Source organism: Lepus europaeus, chromosome 11 (genome assembly GCF_033115175.1).
Source record: "Lepus europaeus isolate LE1 chromosome 11, mLepTim1.pri, whole genome shotgun sequence".
Lineage (NCBI taxonomy): Eukaryota > Metazoa > Chordata > Mammalia > Lagomorpha > Leporidae > Lepus > Lepus europaeus.
The window spans coordinates 73964098-73984279 of NC_084837.1; the positions used below are offsets into that span (position 1 = coordinate 73964098).

Sequence of the window (20182 nt, forward strand, 5' to 3'; positions counted from 1 at the left end):
AGAGACAGAGAGAAAGGTCTTCCTTTTGCCATTGGTTGACCCTCCAATGGCCGCCACGCCTGGCGCGCTGCGGCCGGTGCACCGCGCTGATCCGAAGCCAGGAGCCAGGTGCCTATCCTGGTCTCCCATGGGGTGCAGGGCCCAAGCACTTGGGCCATCCTCCACTGCACTCCTGGGCCACAGCAGAGAGCTGGCCTGGAAGAGGGGCAACCGGGACAGAATCCGGTGCCCAGACTGGGACTAGAACCCGGTGTGCCGGCACCGCAAGGTGGAGGATTAGCCTAGTGAGCCGCGGTGCCGGCCCAGATGGATTTCTAGTTCCCATCTTTGCCCCCATGAGGGCCATGGTGGGCATTTGGGGAGTGAACCAGCACATGCAAGCTAGTTTGTGTTTTCTCTCTCTTGGTCTCAAATACATAATGCATTTAAAAAATTTATTTATTTTCATTTTATTTAAAATACAGAAAGTTAGAGACAGAAAGTGACCTTCCATGAGCTGCTTCGTTCCCCAAATGCCCACAACAGCCAGAGCTGGATCAGGCTGAAGCAGGATCCCAGAAGTCCACCCAGGTCTTCTATGTGGATAGCTAGGACCCAAGTACTTGAGCCATCATTTGCTGCTTCCCAGAGTGTGCATTAGCTGGAAACTGGATCAGAAGCAGAGTAGCTGGAACTCAAACCTGGCACTCCAATATGGGATGCAGGTAAACCAAGTGATTGTTTAAATGCTGCATTACAACATGCAGGTCATAATTAATACATTTAAACAAATCACATTATTCTGGGGCCGGCATTGTGGTGCATCAGGTTAAAAACTGCTTGTGACACTGTCTTCCCATGTGAGTGCCAGTTCAAGTACTGACTGCTGGATTCCCATCCACCTCCCTGATAATATGCCTGGGAAAGCAGAGGAAAATGGCCCTAGTACATAGGCTCCTATTACGTGAGAGACCTGGATGAAGCTCCTGGCTCCTGGCTTCAGCCTGGCCCAACCCTGGCTGTTGTGGCCATTTGAGGAGTGAACCAGTGGATGGTAGACCTCTCTCTTTCTCTTTCTCATTCTCTTTTTCTTTCTCTCTCTCCCTCCCTCCCTCCCTCTCTCCCTCCCTCCCTCCTTCCCTCCCCTTTCTCTGTAACTCTGCCTTTCAAATAAATAAATAAATAAATCTTAGTAAAAAATCATTATTCTAAACCATGAAAATGATATAGAAAGAAAGTTCACTCTTTTGACTCTTCTCCCTAATTGTCACTTCTGCTTTACAAGTGCTAAATTCACAACAGACTTCCAAATGCTATTTTTCATCAAACAGTAAGAAACTGTAAAGGAAGGAAGTTTTGTGATCTTGATCTTACTACTGATTTCAATGAAATGCTGCATGGGTTACTCTTCTTTACTAAATAGGGTTGAAAATCTTCAACTGTGGTTATTGAAGATAAAAAGAAAATAGTACAATCCACTATGCCCTAAGAACCTTCTCTGTCCCCATCTCATGACGAAAATTTCCAGGAGAAAAAGAAAATTTGATGAAAATAGAGTGAAAATAATAACTTTTCATACATCATTCATATTTTGCAAGAGGAGCCTATGTTGAGGGGGAGAAGCTCCCTCTCTAAAAGATAATATGCAAATTCCCCTAATGGCCAGATTCTCTCATTAACTGGGTTGGATGCTCATCACCCAGTAAGAGTTTCAGCAGATTGCTGGAGACTCGGACGCTCCAGCAAAAAGCTCTCATATGCAGATGCTCTTGAGGGAGGTTTAAAGCTACCAGTTTTCTAAGCTACATACTCAATATTCTACCTCTCTTTTCTTCTAGGAACTATATTTCTTGTCATCCTTGTTTGGCCCATATTCTACTTTGGTCTTTCAAATTGAGATGTCCTCTTTTATAGTTGTTGAAAATCAGTTTTCAAACTCTTCAGCAAATTTTTCTTAATTCAAATTCCTATATGTGGATTATATGATAATACGAAAAGAAGAACCTAGGCATAATTGCTCCCTTTATCTTTTTCTGTTTATCCTAGCAAGTAGAGTAAATTCCTCATAACTGCACAATAAAAAGTAGTAAAGAATTATCTGTGGCCATTCCGAATTTTTAATATCAGTCCTACTAACACAGTTCAAATCTGCATTTGGCATAGTGATTAAGATGCTACTTAGGATCTTTCTGTGTTTGAACAAATTAAATAAATAACAATTTTAAAAAGAAAAAAAAACAATGAAGCTGTTTTTTCAGAGGTCATAAAGCAGTTCACTTGACTTTTGACATATTCTAGAAGATTCATTCCTGACCTGTTATCCTCAAAACAACTTCAAATCCTTTATATGGTCCAGACCAGGATGAGATGAGATTCCCTAATGCCACTGTAACTAGGCCTTTGGGATATTCTAATATTAGGGAGTAGAATGGCCTGAACTGCTGCTAAATATCAAGAAAATAATGTTATAACCAAAACAGTACAAACAATTGTAGGAGACAAAGTCCTGTTCTTTTCTGACCCCAAACCAAAAATTGCTTCAATAATTAACAACAGGGATATGCACTACTATATCTGTAATTTAAGTTCTTTTAAAATCTTAATAATTTGCTTAAAGATCTTCACTACTGTCTTTCACCACAACCATCTGTTCCTTCCTATCCATGCCATTTCAGGAAATGTTTCTAGTTTTCTTTCTATAGCATGCTCAACCCAGAAAGTCTCTCAAGTTCCCCCATCTATCTTGTCTTTTTATCCCAAGAATCGCTGTCCTGCTGTTAAGGGCAGCCCTGTAGACAAAGGGTCACAGCACTCTGTTTTGAAGTGTCACACACAGCACTGCAAAGCAGGCACAATTACCTCCGGATAGATTATTGCAAAAACCACTTGTATCACAGGTGCACCAGGCCAGTTTTAACTCCATCTGTGTTTTGGGTGACAAATAAGACTTGACAAGGGAAAAAAAGACAGGAATAAAAAATACTCATCTGCATTTTTAATAAAAATTTGTTTTTTCATGCCCAAACTGATTTCTCGACATCTAATTAAACATACTTTCTCTATTTAATGGGATTTCCTATAAAACTATCACATTTGTAAAGTCATATTATTAGACAAATAGTCCTTTAGTTACAAATCTTCCCATCTTCAGATTTTTACATAACTGCTTCCATTTTTTTTGGCATAGGCATTTCTACTTTGTATATGTATTCAACTTTTGAAAGTATACCAGTGAAGTTCTTTCCCTCTCAGGAACTTAAAAAGTTCTTGAATTTTTTCTGTTAACCTACAGTTGTGTGATGTGCTTGGCAGAAACAGAAGTAAAAATGTTTCTAAAGACCATAGGTTCAGTTTATAGTTCACATCTAGAGAAATCTTAAATTTACAATAAACGAGTTGGTCTAAGCACAGAAAATGAAATGTGGGCAAAGGAATATGAAGCTTGTTCATGCTTGGGCACAGTGAATCTATGTCTTGGAAGGAGCATAAATATTAGCTCAGGACTGATGGGAAATAAGCAACAAGCACTCACGATACCAGGAACAATGGATATAAGGCTACTAACTAGGAGACAGAAACTCCAGAAAATGAAGTACTGCTGCCTGCAACAATTCAGTTGGTAGGTGAAGAATGCAGAGTTATGGACTAACTGATTCTCCTCTGGTAGGGCTTTACTCAAAATATCTATTTTACTGAATTTTCATTTTTCCTAACACATAAAAAAGCATTTCCCCAATCTTAGTGCCTGAGAGACTGCAGACTTTCTGACATGTGCTGCATCATCCAGTTTTTTTGTTTGTTTGTTTTTGTTTTTAAACTATGTTTGTTAACAAGAGAATGCAGTAAGAAGGCTGGGCATGCTGCTTCCTTACCTCCATGATGGGGTTGGAGGCAAGGACCTTTTCTTCAACATTGGCCTCACTGGCAGAGCCACTCACAGTTGCAAAGTATCGCATGGCATACTTAGCTGAGACTGTTTTTCCTGCCCCAGACTCTCCACTTACGATGATGGACTGATTTCGCTCATCTCTGTAAAACAAAGAAGAGTAACTGCCAGCGTTGCACACTCTGCAATGTGATTAACACTATTTCCTTCCGTTCTCATCAGTGAGGCACAGTGAGTTCTGCTGGTACAAAGATGCAACAATGTGAAAGGAACAAAAGAATGATTTTTCTCAATAAGAATAACTACTTAGAAACTAAAAATGAACAGGGAGGGAAAAGACAATACCAAACATTAAATCAAAAGCACCACATCTAAGGATGAATCTACAATACAGTGAAGTTTTATGCAAGTCTGTAACTCAGGCATATTCTTTTATTTCTAAAGAATTACTCTGGTATCTTACAGTACATTGTCAACCATCTCAGAAAAGAAAGGAATATTCTTTGGGCTTAACATGACAAAATCACATGAAGTGTTTCAAACTGCATACTGGCAAACAATCTGTAAAGTAGTGTCTTCCACAAATTCTAGCTCCTACTAAATGTCTTCATTGCTAGAGAAGAAACAGTCCATTTGTGACTGGTTTCATTCAGAAATCAAGCCACAATTCATGTTAGCACAGGGCCCACTGAGTATGCACCCATGCACTAATCTTCTCAGGCCTCCAAACTGACTAATATTACATCTTTAATACATTCACACAATGACTCTGTCATTTACTAGTTTCAGGGCTTTGGACAATTACATAACCACTCTAGATCAGAGCTTTCTCATCTTTAATATTAAATGCCATGGGTTTTGCGCTGTGGTGCAGCAGGTAAACCTGCTGTCTATGACTCTGGCATCCCATACAGGTGCCAGTTCAAGTCCTGGCTGCTCTACTTCAGATCTAGCCCCCTGCTAATGCCTCTGGGAAAGCAGAAGATGGCCCAAGTCCTTGGGCCCCTGTACCCACATGAGGGACCCAGAAGAAAGTTCTGACTCTTGGCTTTAGCCTGGCCCACTGCTCACCCCTATGGCCATTTGGGGAGTGAACCAGTGGATGGAAGATTTCTGTCTCTCTCTTCCTCTCTGTGCAACTCTGACTTCCAAATAAATAAAGAAATCTTATAAATAAATATAAAATAGCATCTAAGTTCCCCTCAAATTCCTAAGCACTGTGAAAGACAAAGTAACTTGATTTTTTTCAGATGTTGGGTTGGCCACAGCCAATGCTTCAAGTCAGAATGAATTCCTGAGGTCAAGGATAACTGGAATAGGCCAGATCTAAAGATACTCAAATGGTCTTGAATGGCTCTAATTGAGAAAGGCAACATTGAGAAAGGCTGCTGAATCAGAGGTGACCAAAAGCAATAGAGGGCTACAAAGACAAAAATATAAAACAATCCACAACCTGTTTTTAACTTAAGAACAGGAAATAGAAACTTTATAAGTTCGACAAAATCTTTAACATATATTTAAATTCTATGTGGTCACAGAAAGAAACAAAAAAAGAAACGACAAAAGCAGAAGACAGATGGAAGTGGGGAACCCAAGAAGACAAACAGAAGGGAGAAGGGGAATGCATAAGAAAAGATAAAGACTCACACATGGGGAAAAACAAGAGAGAGCCAAGTCCGCTCTCAGTCCATCCTATCTGCTGTGCCACTTGCCTGTGTCAGTCACCAGTGTGGGAGTGCAGGAGACCTACCTGCCTTCCCAAAGCATGGCCGACCTGTGTGGTATACTACACTGGGATGCTTGAACATGCAAAGACTTATTCCTCCTATGACAGAAACAAGCCCTTTATATTTAGCCTGGGAATGCAGGCAGTGATTCAAGGCTGGAAAGAAGGGGTTACCCAAGTGAGTGTGGGTCACAGCCAATCTGACCCCCTCCAAAGACTATGACCCCTAGTGTCACTGTGCACCCAGGCATCATGGCACCACATGCAACTCTTGTCCTTGTCCTAGATGGAATGATACAAATGGTTACCTTCCTTAGCTGCCTGTTCACAGATCTGCCCTGGGGGTGGGGGATGGAAGTTCAGGGCCTCAGGACATGTGAATAAGAGTCCACATTGAGCTTTTCTTGCTGTTCCACTATACTTTTTCCACAAACATCTACTTTAACTGAATGTGTTCGGTCACTCAGCTTTGCTTCTGACACCTCCATTTCTTCTTCCCTTCCTCCGTATAAGTGTGTGGCTACCTCAACAATATGCCAAAAGCCTCGTCATTCAGTTGATTTTGTTTTCATTTGGAGGTGAAGATTCAGTTTCAGGCTTTTGGGATCTAGCTTTCCAAGGGAGTACACAGTTAACTATCAACAGCATGTGATAGATGGACTTTAGAACAGGAACTGGTGAGGGTGGGGCGGGGCTTGCAGGAATCTTTATCTGGATGAAAAATTTACCTGTTATACATTAAACATTCGTGCTGCTGCACTGCAAAGCCACAGCAAACTTCAGAGATGTTCCTAAATTAAATTAAAAGCCATACCCCAAAACTCAAGTTGGGAGAGCAGTGCTTCTGCCTCCACCAGCCGCATCCTAGCATCTCCTTAAACTCTAGGCTACTTCATTGTAACGGTGGACACTAGCAGACATCACTGAAACCTTCTGGTGACTTAGTTTGTTTGTTTATTTTTTTCTTTCATTCTGTGGTTTTTCCTAAGGATAGTCAGGACTTAAGTAATATCATAATTATCCAAAGTCCAACACTTCCTAAATTTTTAGAACTTTAATCAACAGTTTAAAATCAAAGGCGCTGTTTGTAGACTTCACATGCAACAAAGGCCCAGCAATCATGACAAATCCAAGAGTACCCTCTTAAGAAAACGATGCTGGCCACTATAGCTTCAGTGTCTCCTCTTCTTTGATGCTTGGCTGTCTCTGTTGATCTCAAATTTTCCTGGCTATTCCTCCCTGAGCCCCTTCTCACTCTTTTGTCATCTTATACAGTGATTTGGTGAGAGAAATTGTTCCTTCCCCTTGGTACCAAATATGAGTTTCAAGTTTTATTATTGTAATAAAAGCCCTTTATGTTGGCTTTTCTCAAAAAACAAGAATATGATAGAGATAGGAAGAAAGCAGGCAAAAAATACCACATATAAATATTTTATGGTGTCAGGTGAACACCACAGTTCACTTCCTTCTATTTATGTGAAGGGCAGGCTTCAGAATGTTACTTATATATAAATAATAAGTTATTAATCCTTGAAATTTTGATGAATGAATACATCACGAATATATCACAGGTCCTTTGGGTGCTCCTGTGCTTCTTTTCTACTTTTGGGACATAGATAGCACCTCAAGGGGCTTAAGACCAAGCTAAGGGGCAGGGATTCTCCATCTCTCACCAAGGACAGGTTAAACTGAAGCAATCTGTGGACACATGACCCAAGACTTCATCATTTCTAGATTGGTGAGTCCCTCAAAGGGCAATGCAGTGTTCCTAAACTGAGCACTGTGTGACATGGAGTAGAGATGAGCTCTGAGCGGATTCAGTCAATGGCTGTCCCAGAGCCTCTAATGTGAACTCAAAGTCCTGCTGAAAATACTCCTTCCTTTTTTCCCTTTCTCCCTTCCTGAGTCCCTCCCTCCCTCCCTCCCTCCTTTTATCCAACAACCGTAATAAGGAACAACACACTGACTACTTCATGGAGACAAAAGACTCTAGGGTCAAAGCCTATTGAAGGGGACTAGAATGTACAAAGTTAAAATACAGGTACAGCGGTTCAAATGCTGCTTACGACACCTGCATCCCGTATCAGAATGCCTGGTTCCAGTCCCAGCTACTCTGCTTCTGGTTCCAGCTTCCTGCTAATGCACATCCTGAGAGGCAGCAAGAGCAGGCTCAAGGACTTAGGTCCCTGTCACCTGTGTGGGAGACCAGGATCGAGTTCATGACTCCTGATTTGAATCAGTCCAGCCCCAACAGTTTTGGGCATTTGGGGAGTGAACTAGTGGATGGAATATCTTTGCCAGTTGGGCTGTATCTGTTTTTTTTTCTCTCTGCTTTTCAAATAATAAATAAATAAATAATTTCAAAAATACACTGTGGAGCAACTGCTATAAAGGAGATCTACCCAGGATACCATGAAAGCACTGAAGCGCAAGGACCCAGAAGTTGCTGTGAGGGGGAGATATTAGGAAAGGCTTTCTAGAGAAGCTGACACATGATTTAACAAATTTATGATAATCTGGAAAAGTTAGGCTATGTGGGAAGAAGGCAATGGGAATTAAAGCATGTAGAGAACCTAAAACTCCAAGAACAAATCACTGAAGAACAGAATACTCACTCTGAGTTGACGAAGAGAGAGAGGTGCTTCACTTTAATCTATCTTCCTGTTACAGTTATTAGTATCCCCATTATGTATTTGGTCTATCCAGTCCTTCCTTTTACGAGCTCTATCAAGTTTTAATTTTTTATTGTCTTATTATATGCATTTCCCTTCTGAATTTTACCCTTTTAAAAATGTAATCTCTCCAGTTTATCATGGTCATACAAATACTACTCACATCTTAGTAACGTAATAGGCATACTTTCAATTCATATCCAGGTTATTACCAAGGAAACTAGGTAATGCTTACCTCAGACCTGACTAATACAGGACATACTTTAATATTTCCATCCACATTGATGTTAACTCATTGATAACCACCCACTTTGATAAAGTGTATAAGCACCTAGCTCTAAATTTTTAGCTTACAAGCAAACATACTCACATGAAACAAAATCTAGACTTTTTTTTTTTTTTTTGGTAAGCAATCAATTTAATTGTTTATCCTTTTATTTGATCCCATATTGAAAAAGAGAATACTGAGTTAATATAGTAAAATGCTTTCTTCTAAAGCTGAGTTTTTACTGTGTGGATTCACTGAGATTATAATACCTCTCTCTCTTATTAGAGAGATGCTAAGGTTTTCAACAGTGTTACCACTCATCAAAATCCAGCTGCTCTGCTCTGATTTCTGCTTCCAAGAACAGAAAACTTAAAACTCTAAAGTTGATACCAGACAATGAATTCACAATTACAATACACAGTTTTATTTGTGAAGTGTAAATACTTATGATCAAAGAAGGTGGAAACTTATGCTTTAGAAAGCCAGAGAAACTATTAAAGAAATGAAAACAAGTGACCTCTGGAAACATTTGCTGACGCCACCCCGTTCCTGGTAAGAAGCCTGTCATGTCAACCTGAGTTTTCTGTTCTACCAGTACTAAGCACATACAATACAGAGTGATGCCAAACAGAAATCATACTTTGCACATTAGAGTTCTTTAATATGCACTATATGTCATTCCTATTGCAACCTCACGGAGTGGATAGAACTCAGTAAGTCCCAAATGAGTAGCTCATATAATAAAGAATTCTGAAGAGGAATCCTTTATTGTCAGCTGGGTGCTCTGAAAGTAAATACTGAGTGGGATCATGAAGCATGCATTTAAATGAGGTAGATAAAGAAGCATGGAGAATGATATCCTATGCTGAATAAAAAATAAAGAAATAGAGGGCCGAATGGTAAAGATGTAGGTTGGAATGACTGCATCCCATGACAGAGTGTGTTGTCAGAGTTCTGCCTCTGGCTCCCGAGGCTCTAGCTTCCTAAGAGTGCAGATCTTGGAGGATGGCAGTGATGGCTCGAGTTAAGAGGGTCCCTGCTACCCACATGGGACATTGGTATTATTTTCTGGCCCCTGGTTTCTGGCCCCAGTCACTGCAAGCATTTGGGGGAGTAAACCAGTGGATGGAAACTCTTTGACTATGTCTCTCCCTCTGCCTCATAGATATATAGACAGACAGATAAATTTTTAGGTGCAGAAATAAAACTAGACAATATTAATTAAGGGAACAGGCCTGTCAGACTAGGGCCAAACAACTAAAGGTTTAAAAAAAAAAACACAAAACACAAAACAAACAAAAAAACAAAATGACAGGAAAAAAGGGCTTAGAGTCTCAGAACTGATTTCAAATTTCAGCTCCTACATGCCTTTTATTGGCATCATGGCTTGAACATGTCACTCTCTGCAGTTTTCCCTTCTGTAAAGCAGAAGTGATACTGTCTGCTCCCAGGAATACAATGAGGATCAGAGGTAACAAGCCTGACATCATGTTGATACACAGCATCTAAACATGGCAGTAATTAAATATGTTAATTCATCTTTATATATCATCTATAAAATTCTTATTAAATAGAATTGCATTGATTCAAGTCTATTTGTGCAAAGAGGATACCTGGCATCACATAGCAGCTGAGTCACAACTGGTAACAGGAGAGATGTTAATTTATAATGGCCAGCTTCTACTTGGCTAAGGAATCTCAAGAGAATGGAACAGTCAGAGACACGTAACCAAATGAAACAGGGAGTACTCCAAGGTAAAGGCTAACAATAAATGAAGTCAGGAATGATAAAACAGGATAAGAAGAAAATGCAAACATGCAATTCCATATGATGATGACTATGACAGGAAAAGTTTGTATTTAAATACTGTTCTGTATTTTCAGGGCCTGTGTGTTTGCCACCTGATATAATTTTCACTCCTGATGTAGCAGGACAGATATTTTCTTTTCCTCTTTGTGAGACACAATACAGAGAGGTTAGACAGTTTGTCCAAGGTTAATGACTAGGGTAGCAAAGAGAAGTTGGCTTGTTACACCCCACATCTGATTCCAGGGAAAGTCTACACTCTGCTCCTTATCTTTGCTTAAACAGCTTTGAATCTAATGCTGACACATTAGTCTTCGTTAAACAGAAAGATAACAAATGCATACCATGGGCCTTGTTGCCCCGTGCCTTTGGGTGTGCAGCCTTTTGGCCTCCACTCTGCCTTTGCTTTCCTGTCCATTCTAGGCTACCTGTGGTTGCTCATAATCATATACCTTGCTCCACGTGGTTCCTGGCCTGGTCTCTTCCTGGTATGGACCTAACTTAGTTTGTAGACTTCTTTCTCCCCTAAATAAACCCCTCACTTTCCTGTGCATTTATCTCACTGAATTAAACGTTTTTTTTTAAAAAGAAATGTTACTAGTACTATACCAAGATTGACTATATAAAAAAGATCTTCAAAAAGTATGTGGAAAACACCTATTACAAAAAATACATGGATATCAAACTTTTGTATCAAAATGAACTTATCTTTGGGGCTGATTTTGTGGCATGGCAGGTAAAGCCACTGCTTGTGACGCCAGCATCCCATATGGGTACCAGTTCATGTCCCAGCTCCTCCACTTTGGTCCAGCTCCCTTGCCAGTAGCCTGGGAAAAACAGCGGTGTTTGGCTTAAGTACTTGGGCCCCTCCACCCACATGGGAGACCCAGATGAAGCTCCTGGCTCCTGGTTTTAGCCTCCCCATTATAGCTGTTTGGAGAGGGAACCAGCGATCAAAGAGCTCGCTCGCACGCGCTCTCTCTCTCTCTGTAACTCTTTCAAATAAATAAATAAATCTTTTAAATAAACAAAATAAACATATTTTATTTTCCATGGGCTTTTTGGAGGCCCCTCATGTAACTAACTTATTTCAATAACCCATGAGCAAACTTAAGTCAGTAAAATTGATTTAACATACCATTCACAATGGAGAGACAAATGCAGCAAATTAAAGTTACCTGTACTACCTAATTTTAAGAAAACAAAAATTTAAAAACTGACATTTTAAGGAAAAGAATATTATGACTTCCCTTTGAGAGAATCATCAGTCCCAGCATTGAAAATGACTGACAAGAAAGTGAAACAAGACTATGAGTAGAAAAACAGACAAGGCAGTCTAATGAGCTTTTCTTCCTGGTAGGTCAAAAGGATTATTAAAATTAAGAGTCTATTCTGTGAAAGTACTATGAGGGCATTGTTCTCTAAGGAGCATGTTTAGAAAGCAGCCATGACTTAAGGATCCTGGTTACTGCAGCTGTCACAGAACATGTATCTGTTTTGGAAGAGTCCCTAGTATCAGCTCTGCCCTGAGGACATATGTCTAAAATGTAATTCCAATCTTAAAAATTGAGAGTGGGATCTCCAGCCCCTTCCCATCTCCACACCATACACATACAGACATATAACCTGCTTTTGCTACAATATTCTCTAGTTCAGTAAATGGCAACTCCAACCCACTAGGTATTTAGACCAAATTCCTGGTGTCATCGTTAACCATCCTTCATTTCTCATACCCCATGTAAGCAAGACTTCACCAATTCTTTTCTCTTTTTAATTTTTTATTTGTCTGAAAGGCAGAGAGAGAGGGGGAGAAAGCAAATGAGCTCACATCCACTGTCTCAGTCCCCAAATGCCCACAAGAGTTAGGACGGGGCCAGGTCAAAGCAAGCAGCCCAGAATTCAATCCATTCTCCCACATGGGAGGCAGCAACCCAAGCACTTGAGCCATCACCTGCTGCCTCCCAAGGTGTGCATTAGCAAGCAGGTGATGAAGGATGAGGGTGACTCAAGTAGAGTCTTAACCACCGCACCAAACTTCCACTCCAAATTTCATCAATTCTATCTTAAAAATATATCTAGAACGCATCCACCTCTTTCCATCTTCACTAATATCCCCTACAACTAAATTATCATTTCTTGCTTGGATGAACGCAAAAGCCTCCTAACTAACCTCTTGACTTCCACACTTTTCCCATATACTCTACTATTTTTAGTTGTTTGTAAGCTACTTTTGACATGATTTAAAACTTACAGGAAATTATAAAAATAATAAAAATGGATTCCTATATATGCTTTATTCAGGCTTATCAATTGCGTATTTGTTTTATGAATATGTTTCTCTTAAATTAATATTTGTGAAACACTTGAGCAGGGGCTGAAAATAGGATGACCATGACTCCTACATCTTTTAGAGAAGATCTACTAACAGCTGGGCCTTACAACTCTTATATATCTACCATGATCAAAATCAAGAAAAGTAACATTGATATAACACCACTACCAAAACACAGCTTGTATTCCAATTTTATTAACAATTAAGCAATGTCCCCTCTACAGCACTGACATGTGACAGACTGTATTTCACTTATTTTTATTTATTTATTTAAGATTTATTTTATTTATTTGAAAGGCTGAGTGAAAGAGAGAGAGGTAGAGACAGAAACAGAGATCTTTCATCTGCTGGTTCACTCCCCGAAAGGGCTGGGGCTAGGCCAAAGCCAGCAGCCAGGAACTCCATCCTGGTCTACCACTTGAGTAGCAGGGACCCAAGTGCTTGGGCCATCTTCCTCTGCTTTCCCAGACCATTAGTAAGGAGCTGGATTGGAAGCAGAATAGCCTGGACCCAAATTGGCACTCTGATATGGCATCTGATATAGCAGGTGATGGCTTAACCTACTATGCCACAACATCAGCCCAAGTCTTACTTATTTTTATTGTTCATCGTGTGTCATGTAAGGGGGAAGGATTTTTGTCTTAATTTGATCGCTGCTAATGCCTATGTTCAAAACAGTGCCAGGCATTTGGATGTGCTCTACAGATCTCTATTGGCCTAATGATGAAGTGTACCTTCCCTGAATATAAGAAGAGGCCTTAGGAACAGTGGTAACGTCAAACACCAGAATTCACGTCTGGGAAGATGTTATCTTTAACTGGCAATTGAAATAAGGCAAAAAATGATTCTGCAGCCGTGATTTCCACCTACTAGAGTAAGTAGACTTGGTCTACTTAGCTGCTGTGGTAAGTTTTATGGGCATAGATTTATTCATAAATGGTAAATAAAACAGCATAAGTTGTTGAAGCATATTTTAAAACTGCCTTAAAAAGGCTGGCGCCATGGCTTAACAGGCTAATCCTCCGCCTTGCGGCGCCAGCACACCGGGTTCTAGTCCCGGTTGGGGCGCCGGATTCTATCCCGGTTGCCCCTCTTCCAGGCCAGCTCTCTCTATGGCCCGGGAAGGCAGTGGAGGATGGCCCAAGTCCTTGGTCCCTGCACCCGCATGGGAGACCAGGAGAAGCATCTGGCTCCTGGCTTCGGATCAGCACGATGAGCCGGCCACAGCGGCCATTGGAGGGTGAACCAACGGCAAAAAGGAAGACCTTTCTCTCTGTCTCTCTCTCTCACTATCCACTCTACCTGTCAAAAAAAAAAAAAAAAAAAAAAAAAAACTGCCTTAAAAAAACAAAGCGAAGTTAAAAAGACAAACAAGTTTTCAGTTAAGAAATTACACTGAATGACCAAGTCACAGGGCATAAAGGCAACAGGGAGAGGAATGACAGGAAACCAAACTAAATCTTGACAGTAAAATGCCAGAAATATTCAAATAAATCTAATACCAATCAAAGATACCAGAAACAAAGATTGTAAGAGCCAAGCTTTAATACTTGAGAATAGTATTTTCAAAGTAATGCAAATTTTTTCAGAGATGATTTTTAGTATTCAGAAGCCTGTGATTCTCTCTCTGCCCAGTGGTTCTCAAGTTATGCTGAGTGATGGCCAAGTTATAGTGCAGTGTTCCAGTACAAATCAAATACTGGTAGACTTTTCCAACTTAGGGGAAAAATTATACTGATGCAATTTTCTTAATATAAGCTAAAAAGTAACTTTTCTTAAACTCTGGATACTGAGTACTATTATATAGCAGAATTTGGTATAATACTACGGTATATTACATAAGGCTAAACTATGTTTAGTCATTTTATATTTGATATCATTCGTTTATAGTATCAGATTAACTGAATATGAAGACTAACCTTCCTACTTATGTGTTCTTGGAAAGTTACATACCTTGTCTGTGCCTCTGTTTTCTCATCCATAAAATGAAGATTTATAATAATGCCAAACTACAGGTTGCTTTGAAGATAAAAATAGTTAATAAATGAAAAGCCATTAAACAATGCCTTGCATTGAGCACACATAATAACTGTTAGCTGCTACTAAAAGGATTAGTATTATACAATTTTATTATAAAAAGGGCACAAAGACTTCTATGGGCTCTGTCATTGAAATAATTCTAAAATTCTGCCTATGCTTATACAAATATATATATATATATATATATATATATATATATATATACACACATTCACACACACACACACACACACACACCCTTCTTAGTTGAAGAGGAAAAAAACTAAAACCTCTGCATTATTAGTTTTCTCTTTATAAATTGCCTGAAGGTTTCCTATATCATATTTATAATAGGCCAAGTTCCATTTTGTAAGCTGGAGAAATATTTAAATATATACTATTCTTCTATACATTCAAAATTTTACACTGTATTTATATTATACCATATTTTATACTAAGAATATAAACTAGAGCTAGACATTTAAGCAGTGATGAATGCTTATTGGGACATGGGCATTTCACATCAGAACACCTGGGTTGGAGTCCTAGCTCCTCTCTCTATTCTAGCTTCCTATTAATGAGAGGCAGCAGATAATGGGTGAAGCACATGGGTTCCTACCATCCATGAGGGAGGACTGGATGGAGTTCTAGGCTTCTGGCTTGGGCATGGCATAGTTCTGTTGTAGAAATTTAGGGAGTGAGGGGCCGGCGCTGTGGTGCAGTGGGTTAAAGCCCAGGCCTGAGGCACCGGCATCCCATATGGGTGCCGGTTCTAGTCCCAGCTGCTCCTCTTCTGATCCAGCTCTCTGCTGTGGCCTGGGAAAGCAGTAGAAGATGGCCCAAGTCCTTGGACCTCTGCACCCACATGGGAAGACCTGGAAGAATCTCCTGGCTCCTGACTTCAGATCAACTTAGCTCCTGCCGTTGTGGCCATCTAGGGAGTGAACCAGCAGATGGAAGACCTCTCTCTGTTTCTGCCTCTCTCTGTAGTTCTGTCTTTCAAATAAATAAAATTAATTTTAAAAAAAGAAGAAGAAAAAGAAATTTGGGGAGTGACCCAACAGTCAATGAGAGTTCTCTTGTCTGAGCTCTGCCTTTCAAATGAATAAAATGGGTATAATCTAGTTTTGAAAGCACTTTTCTCTCCCATTCTCTACCATCACAACACAAGGGTCTGTGGCTAATCTCGGACACATTTTGTAGGTGCTGCTCATAATCACGAATGCTCTTTGAAATAACACTAATATTACAACACACACTTTGCTTTAGTGCTTACTGTCTAGGATGCAAATAGGTTTTCGTCCAGCTTATTGGCCTTTAGTTCTGGTCTGTACCTCACTAGCTAACTGAGACTTACCACTAAACCCAGCCCCTCTCATCTGTAAAACACAACATTTGTCCTTGCCTTGTCACAGGATCATGAAGAGATTCCAAAGGCAGTTTGTTAAAAACTATATGTTCATTAATAAATGTGAGATTATTTTAATTTTTTTTTTTAATTTTTGACAGGCAGAGTGGACAGTAGAGGGAGACAGAGAGAAAGGTCTTCCTTTTTGCCGTTGGTTCACCCTCCAATGGCCGCCTCGGTAGGCGCGCTGCGGCCGGCGCACTGCGCTGTTCCGATGGCAGGAGCCAGGTGCTTCTCCTGGTCTCCCATGGGGTGCAGGGCCCAAGCACTTGGGCCATCCTCCACTGCACTCCCTGGCCACAGCAGAGAGCTGGCCTGGAAGAGGGGCAAGCGGGACAGGATCGGTGCCCCGACCGGGACTAGAACCCGGTGTGCCGGTGCCGCAAGGTGGAGGATTAGCCTGTTAAGCCACAGCGCCAGCCCAAGATTATTTTAATATTTAACAGTAATTTAGGCTATCTGAAACAAGTTGTTCAAGACTGCTTATTCAGCACTGATTCACATGGCTACTCACTTTAAAATATCTGTGACTTAGTAAAGAAGGAATAATCACATCTCATAAGAGCCACAAAACAACAACGACAGCTTCCACTAACCTGGCCATTTGCTTGTAAGCTTCTTCAGCTACTGCAAAGATATGTGGGTCCATATCACCCATATTCTGACCACTGTATGCATTAATAATATCTTCTCCATAAATGGGCAGCTGCTCATAGGGATTTATAGCTACTAAGACGATACCTGGAAGAGGGACCCAAGAAAGAAAAAAAAAAGCAGATGAGATTCTAATGGGCATTCAAACCTGGTAAAGTGAGCCAGTTAACATAAAACTTCATTTCAATTTAATAAATAATAAACTAGTAAGTTATTCAAGGATCAAAATATACCACAGCCTTTACTACTGAACCTGTTAAACACCATTTAAAACGAGACCAGAGGGTGGGTTGGCCTATTGGTTAAGACACTTGGGTCCCAAAATAAAGGGTTTGGATTTGATATCTATATATTTGATATCTATATTTGATATTCAGCTCCTGACTGCAGCTTCCTGCTTGTGCAAGTCAAAATAATACCAGTAATTTTTCAGAGGTTAATTACAAGTCATTGTTTTTCCATTTTTATACTTTCTATATTTTCTAAAAATTTTAAAGTAGGTATATAATAATTTAATGAAGTTCTAGTGGAAAATTCAAACAATTAACAGGACAAATAAGGAAATACATATATCAATTATATATATAATATTAATTGTATATACACATGCATATATATATATATATCATAAGTTAGATAACAGTAAGAAAAAAGCAAAAAAAAAAAAATAAAGCAGGCAAGGAAGACAGATAATAAGGAGGAGGAGGAGGAATTTATAATTTATATAATGCAGCCAGAGAAAGCGTCACTGTGAAAGCAACATGTGCAAGAAAAAAATAAACTGAAAAAGATGAAAATTGAGAAAAAAAATGAGGAAGAAGACAACACAATATCAAGAACATAAAGGATATAAGTTCTTTTCAGAAAACAAAGTGGCTACTCCTGTCTAAACAGAAGAGTAATGAATAAACAATAAGCACCGAGTTGGATACACCAAGCAATTGTACTTATATGGAAATGAATGGAAATCCACATCTGAGCTTTAGAGGAGACAGTGATTAGTGAAGGAAGACAAGAGGTCAGGGAAGAAAATAAAGAACAAGACTAAAACAGAGAAAGAGAGAAAAAAGAAAGAAAGGGGAACAGAACACACACATACACAGAGGGCTTATGCTTTGTTTGTCAGTGGAATAGAGGCATCCCAGGCTGAGTGGCTGGCAGCGAACACTGCAACAAGCAGGACTATAGGCCAGCAGGAGAAAGCAAGAGAGTCCCCAAAAGTGAAGTCAGTCCTGCTGGTCTATGCATGTGAGAAAAAGACAACACTAGACTTCTTATACCTGCCCCACAGATAAGTCCTTGGAGATTGACTGGGTAGTAGATATTTTAAGAGATGCAAATAACTGGTGAATCTGACACTGGGTCTGATGTACAACTTCCATGGAGGGGGAGGGAATCTATAAGACAGGTCCAGTTCTTCTTATTTTGAGTAAAATTATGTAAGTTCCAACCTTTTCTCAGCTTAAACTGCAACTTGGCCTATCTTTTAAATTACTCTGGAGGACCTGCTTGCCCCGTGTACCACATTCCCATGGCTGAGCTTAAAGTGCACTCAGACAGCAAGGCATACTTACCACAGTATGTATAAATAAGCTTAGAATCAATAAAGCGGACTCGGAGATTGTGGAGCACAGCAGGCTCATGAAGATAGCTGAGAGCCGTGAGGTCATTTTCACCCACAAGTATGTCAGGGTTTCGTAAGTGAGGCAGCTCCTTGGTCTTTGGATCTAGGTGATATTCCAAATCCTGGAAATGCACAAGATGTAATTCTAGATAAATCATGACAGTGAATGTGAAATAGGTCCATTCAGTAGGCTGATTTCCTGTTCCTGATTAAATACATTCTTTTCCTGGCATCTTCTACTATTACAGAAACTAAAGGAAATGGCAAACATTAAAGAGAGTTTTCCATGAGACACATCAACTTGTATTAACAATGCTTGCTAATAGAGTTTGAGAAGTCATAGACTAGGTCTTTTCTACGTACTAACTGGACTAAAAGTTTTCAATCTTTTTTTTTTTTTTTTGACAGGCAGAGTGGACAGTGAGACAGAGAGACAGAGAGAAAGGTCTTCCTTTGCCGTTGGTTCACCCTCCAATGGCCGCCGCGGCCAGCACGCTGCAGCCGGCGCACCACGCTGATCCGATGGCAGGAGCCAGGTGCTTATCCTGGTCTCCCACGGGGTTCAGGGCCCAAGGACTTGGGCCATCCTCCACTGCACTCCCTGGCCACAGCAGAGAGCTGGCCTGGAAGAAGGGCACCCGGGATAGAATCCGGCGCCCCAACCGGGACTAGAACCCGGTGTGCCGGTGCTGCAAGGCGGAGGATTAGCCTGTTGAGCCACGGCGCCGGCCCTAAAAGTTTTCAATCTTTAAATGAGCTTTCCTTTCTTTTTTTACCTAAGATAAGTGAAAAGCAATATAAAAGAGTGGTTAAGAGCTTGGTTCTGGGGTTGGCACTGTGGTGTAGCAGATAAAGCCAGCACCTGTGACACTGGCATCCCATATGGGCCTTGGTTTGAGTCCCAGCTGTTTCACTTCTGATCCACCTCTCTGTTAATGCACCTGGAAAAGCAGCAGAGGATGGCTCAAATGCTTGGGCCCCTGCACCCATGAGGGAGACACAGATGAAGTTCTGGGCTCCTGGTTTTGGCCTGGCCCAGCCCTTGTCATTGCTGCCATTTGGAGAGTGAACCAGTGGATGAAAGATATCAATCTCTTGATCTCTCAATCTGTCCCCCAACCCTGTCTCTCCTTCTATCTGTAACTCTTTCAAATAAAAAAAAAAAAAAAAAAAAAAAAAAGCTTGGTTTTATAGTCAAATTGACTTGGGTACAATTGTTGACACTGGTACCTACTTTATGGGGCTTTGGGTGTGATATTAAACCTAAATCCCTCATGTGTAAAAATAAGTATAGGGGCTGACACTGTGCCGTAGCAGGCTAAACCTCTGCCTGCAGTGCCAGCGTTCCATATGGGCACTGGTTCATATCCCAGCTGCCCCTCTTCTGATCCAGCTCTCTTCTAATGGCCTGGGAAAGCAGTAAAAGATGCCCCCCAAGTGCATGGGTCCCTGCACCTGCATGGGAGACACAGAAGAAGCTCCTGGATCCTGGCTTTGGATTGGCCCAGCTCAGGCAGTTGTGGCCATTTGAGGAGTGAACTAGCATAAGGAAAAACCTTTCTCTCTATCTGTCCCTGTCTCTATCTGTAACTCTGTCTCTCAAATAAATGAAATCTTTAAATAAATAAATATATATATCTATATATATATGTATGTATGTATATATATATATATATATATTAACCTCTGCAGATCTTCAATATAAACAAACTGGCTTTAAAAAAAAAAAAAAACTTGCCCCTCCTTACAATTAAATAGCATTATTTTTCCTTTTCATTGGTTCTGTATGGAAAAATAAACCAATTTT

General features: G+C 40.4%; 1 protein-coding gene across 10 annotated transcripts in view; it reads right to left on the reverse strand.

The window, feature by feature from the left end:
- MYO5A (myosin VA) overlaps positions 1-20182 on the reverse strand; it is a 240985-nt gene that overhangs the window by 122634 nt on the left and 98169 nt on the right. For all 10 annotated transcript variants that reach the window (XM_062205939.1, XM_062205938.1, XM_062205944.1 and 7 more), the window contains 3 exons: positions 18326-18497; positions 16694-16838; positions 3852-4008 (listed from right to left, as the gene is read on the reverse strand). In XM_062205939.1, coding sequence (XP_062061923.1) covers positions 3852-4008; positions 16694-16838; positions 18326-18497 — 474 coding nt within the window. The remainder of the gene's footprint in view (positions 1-3851; positions 4009-16693; positions 16839-18325; positions 18498-20182) is intronic.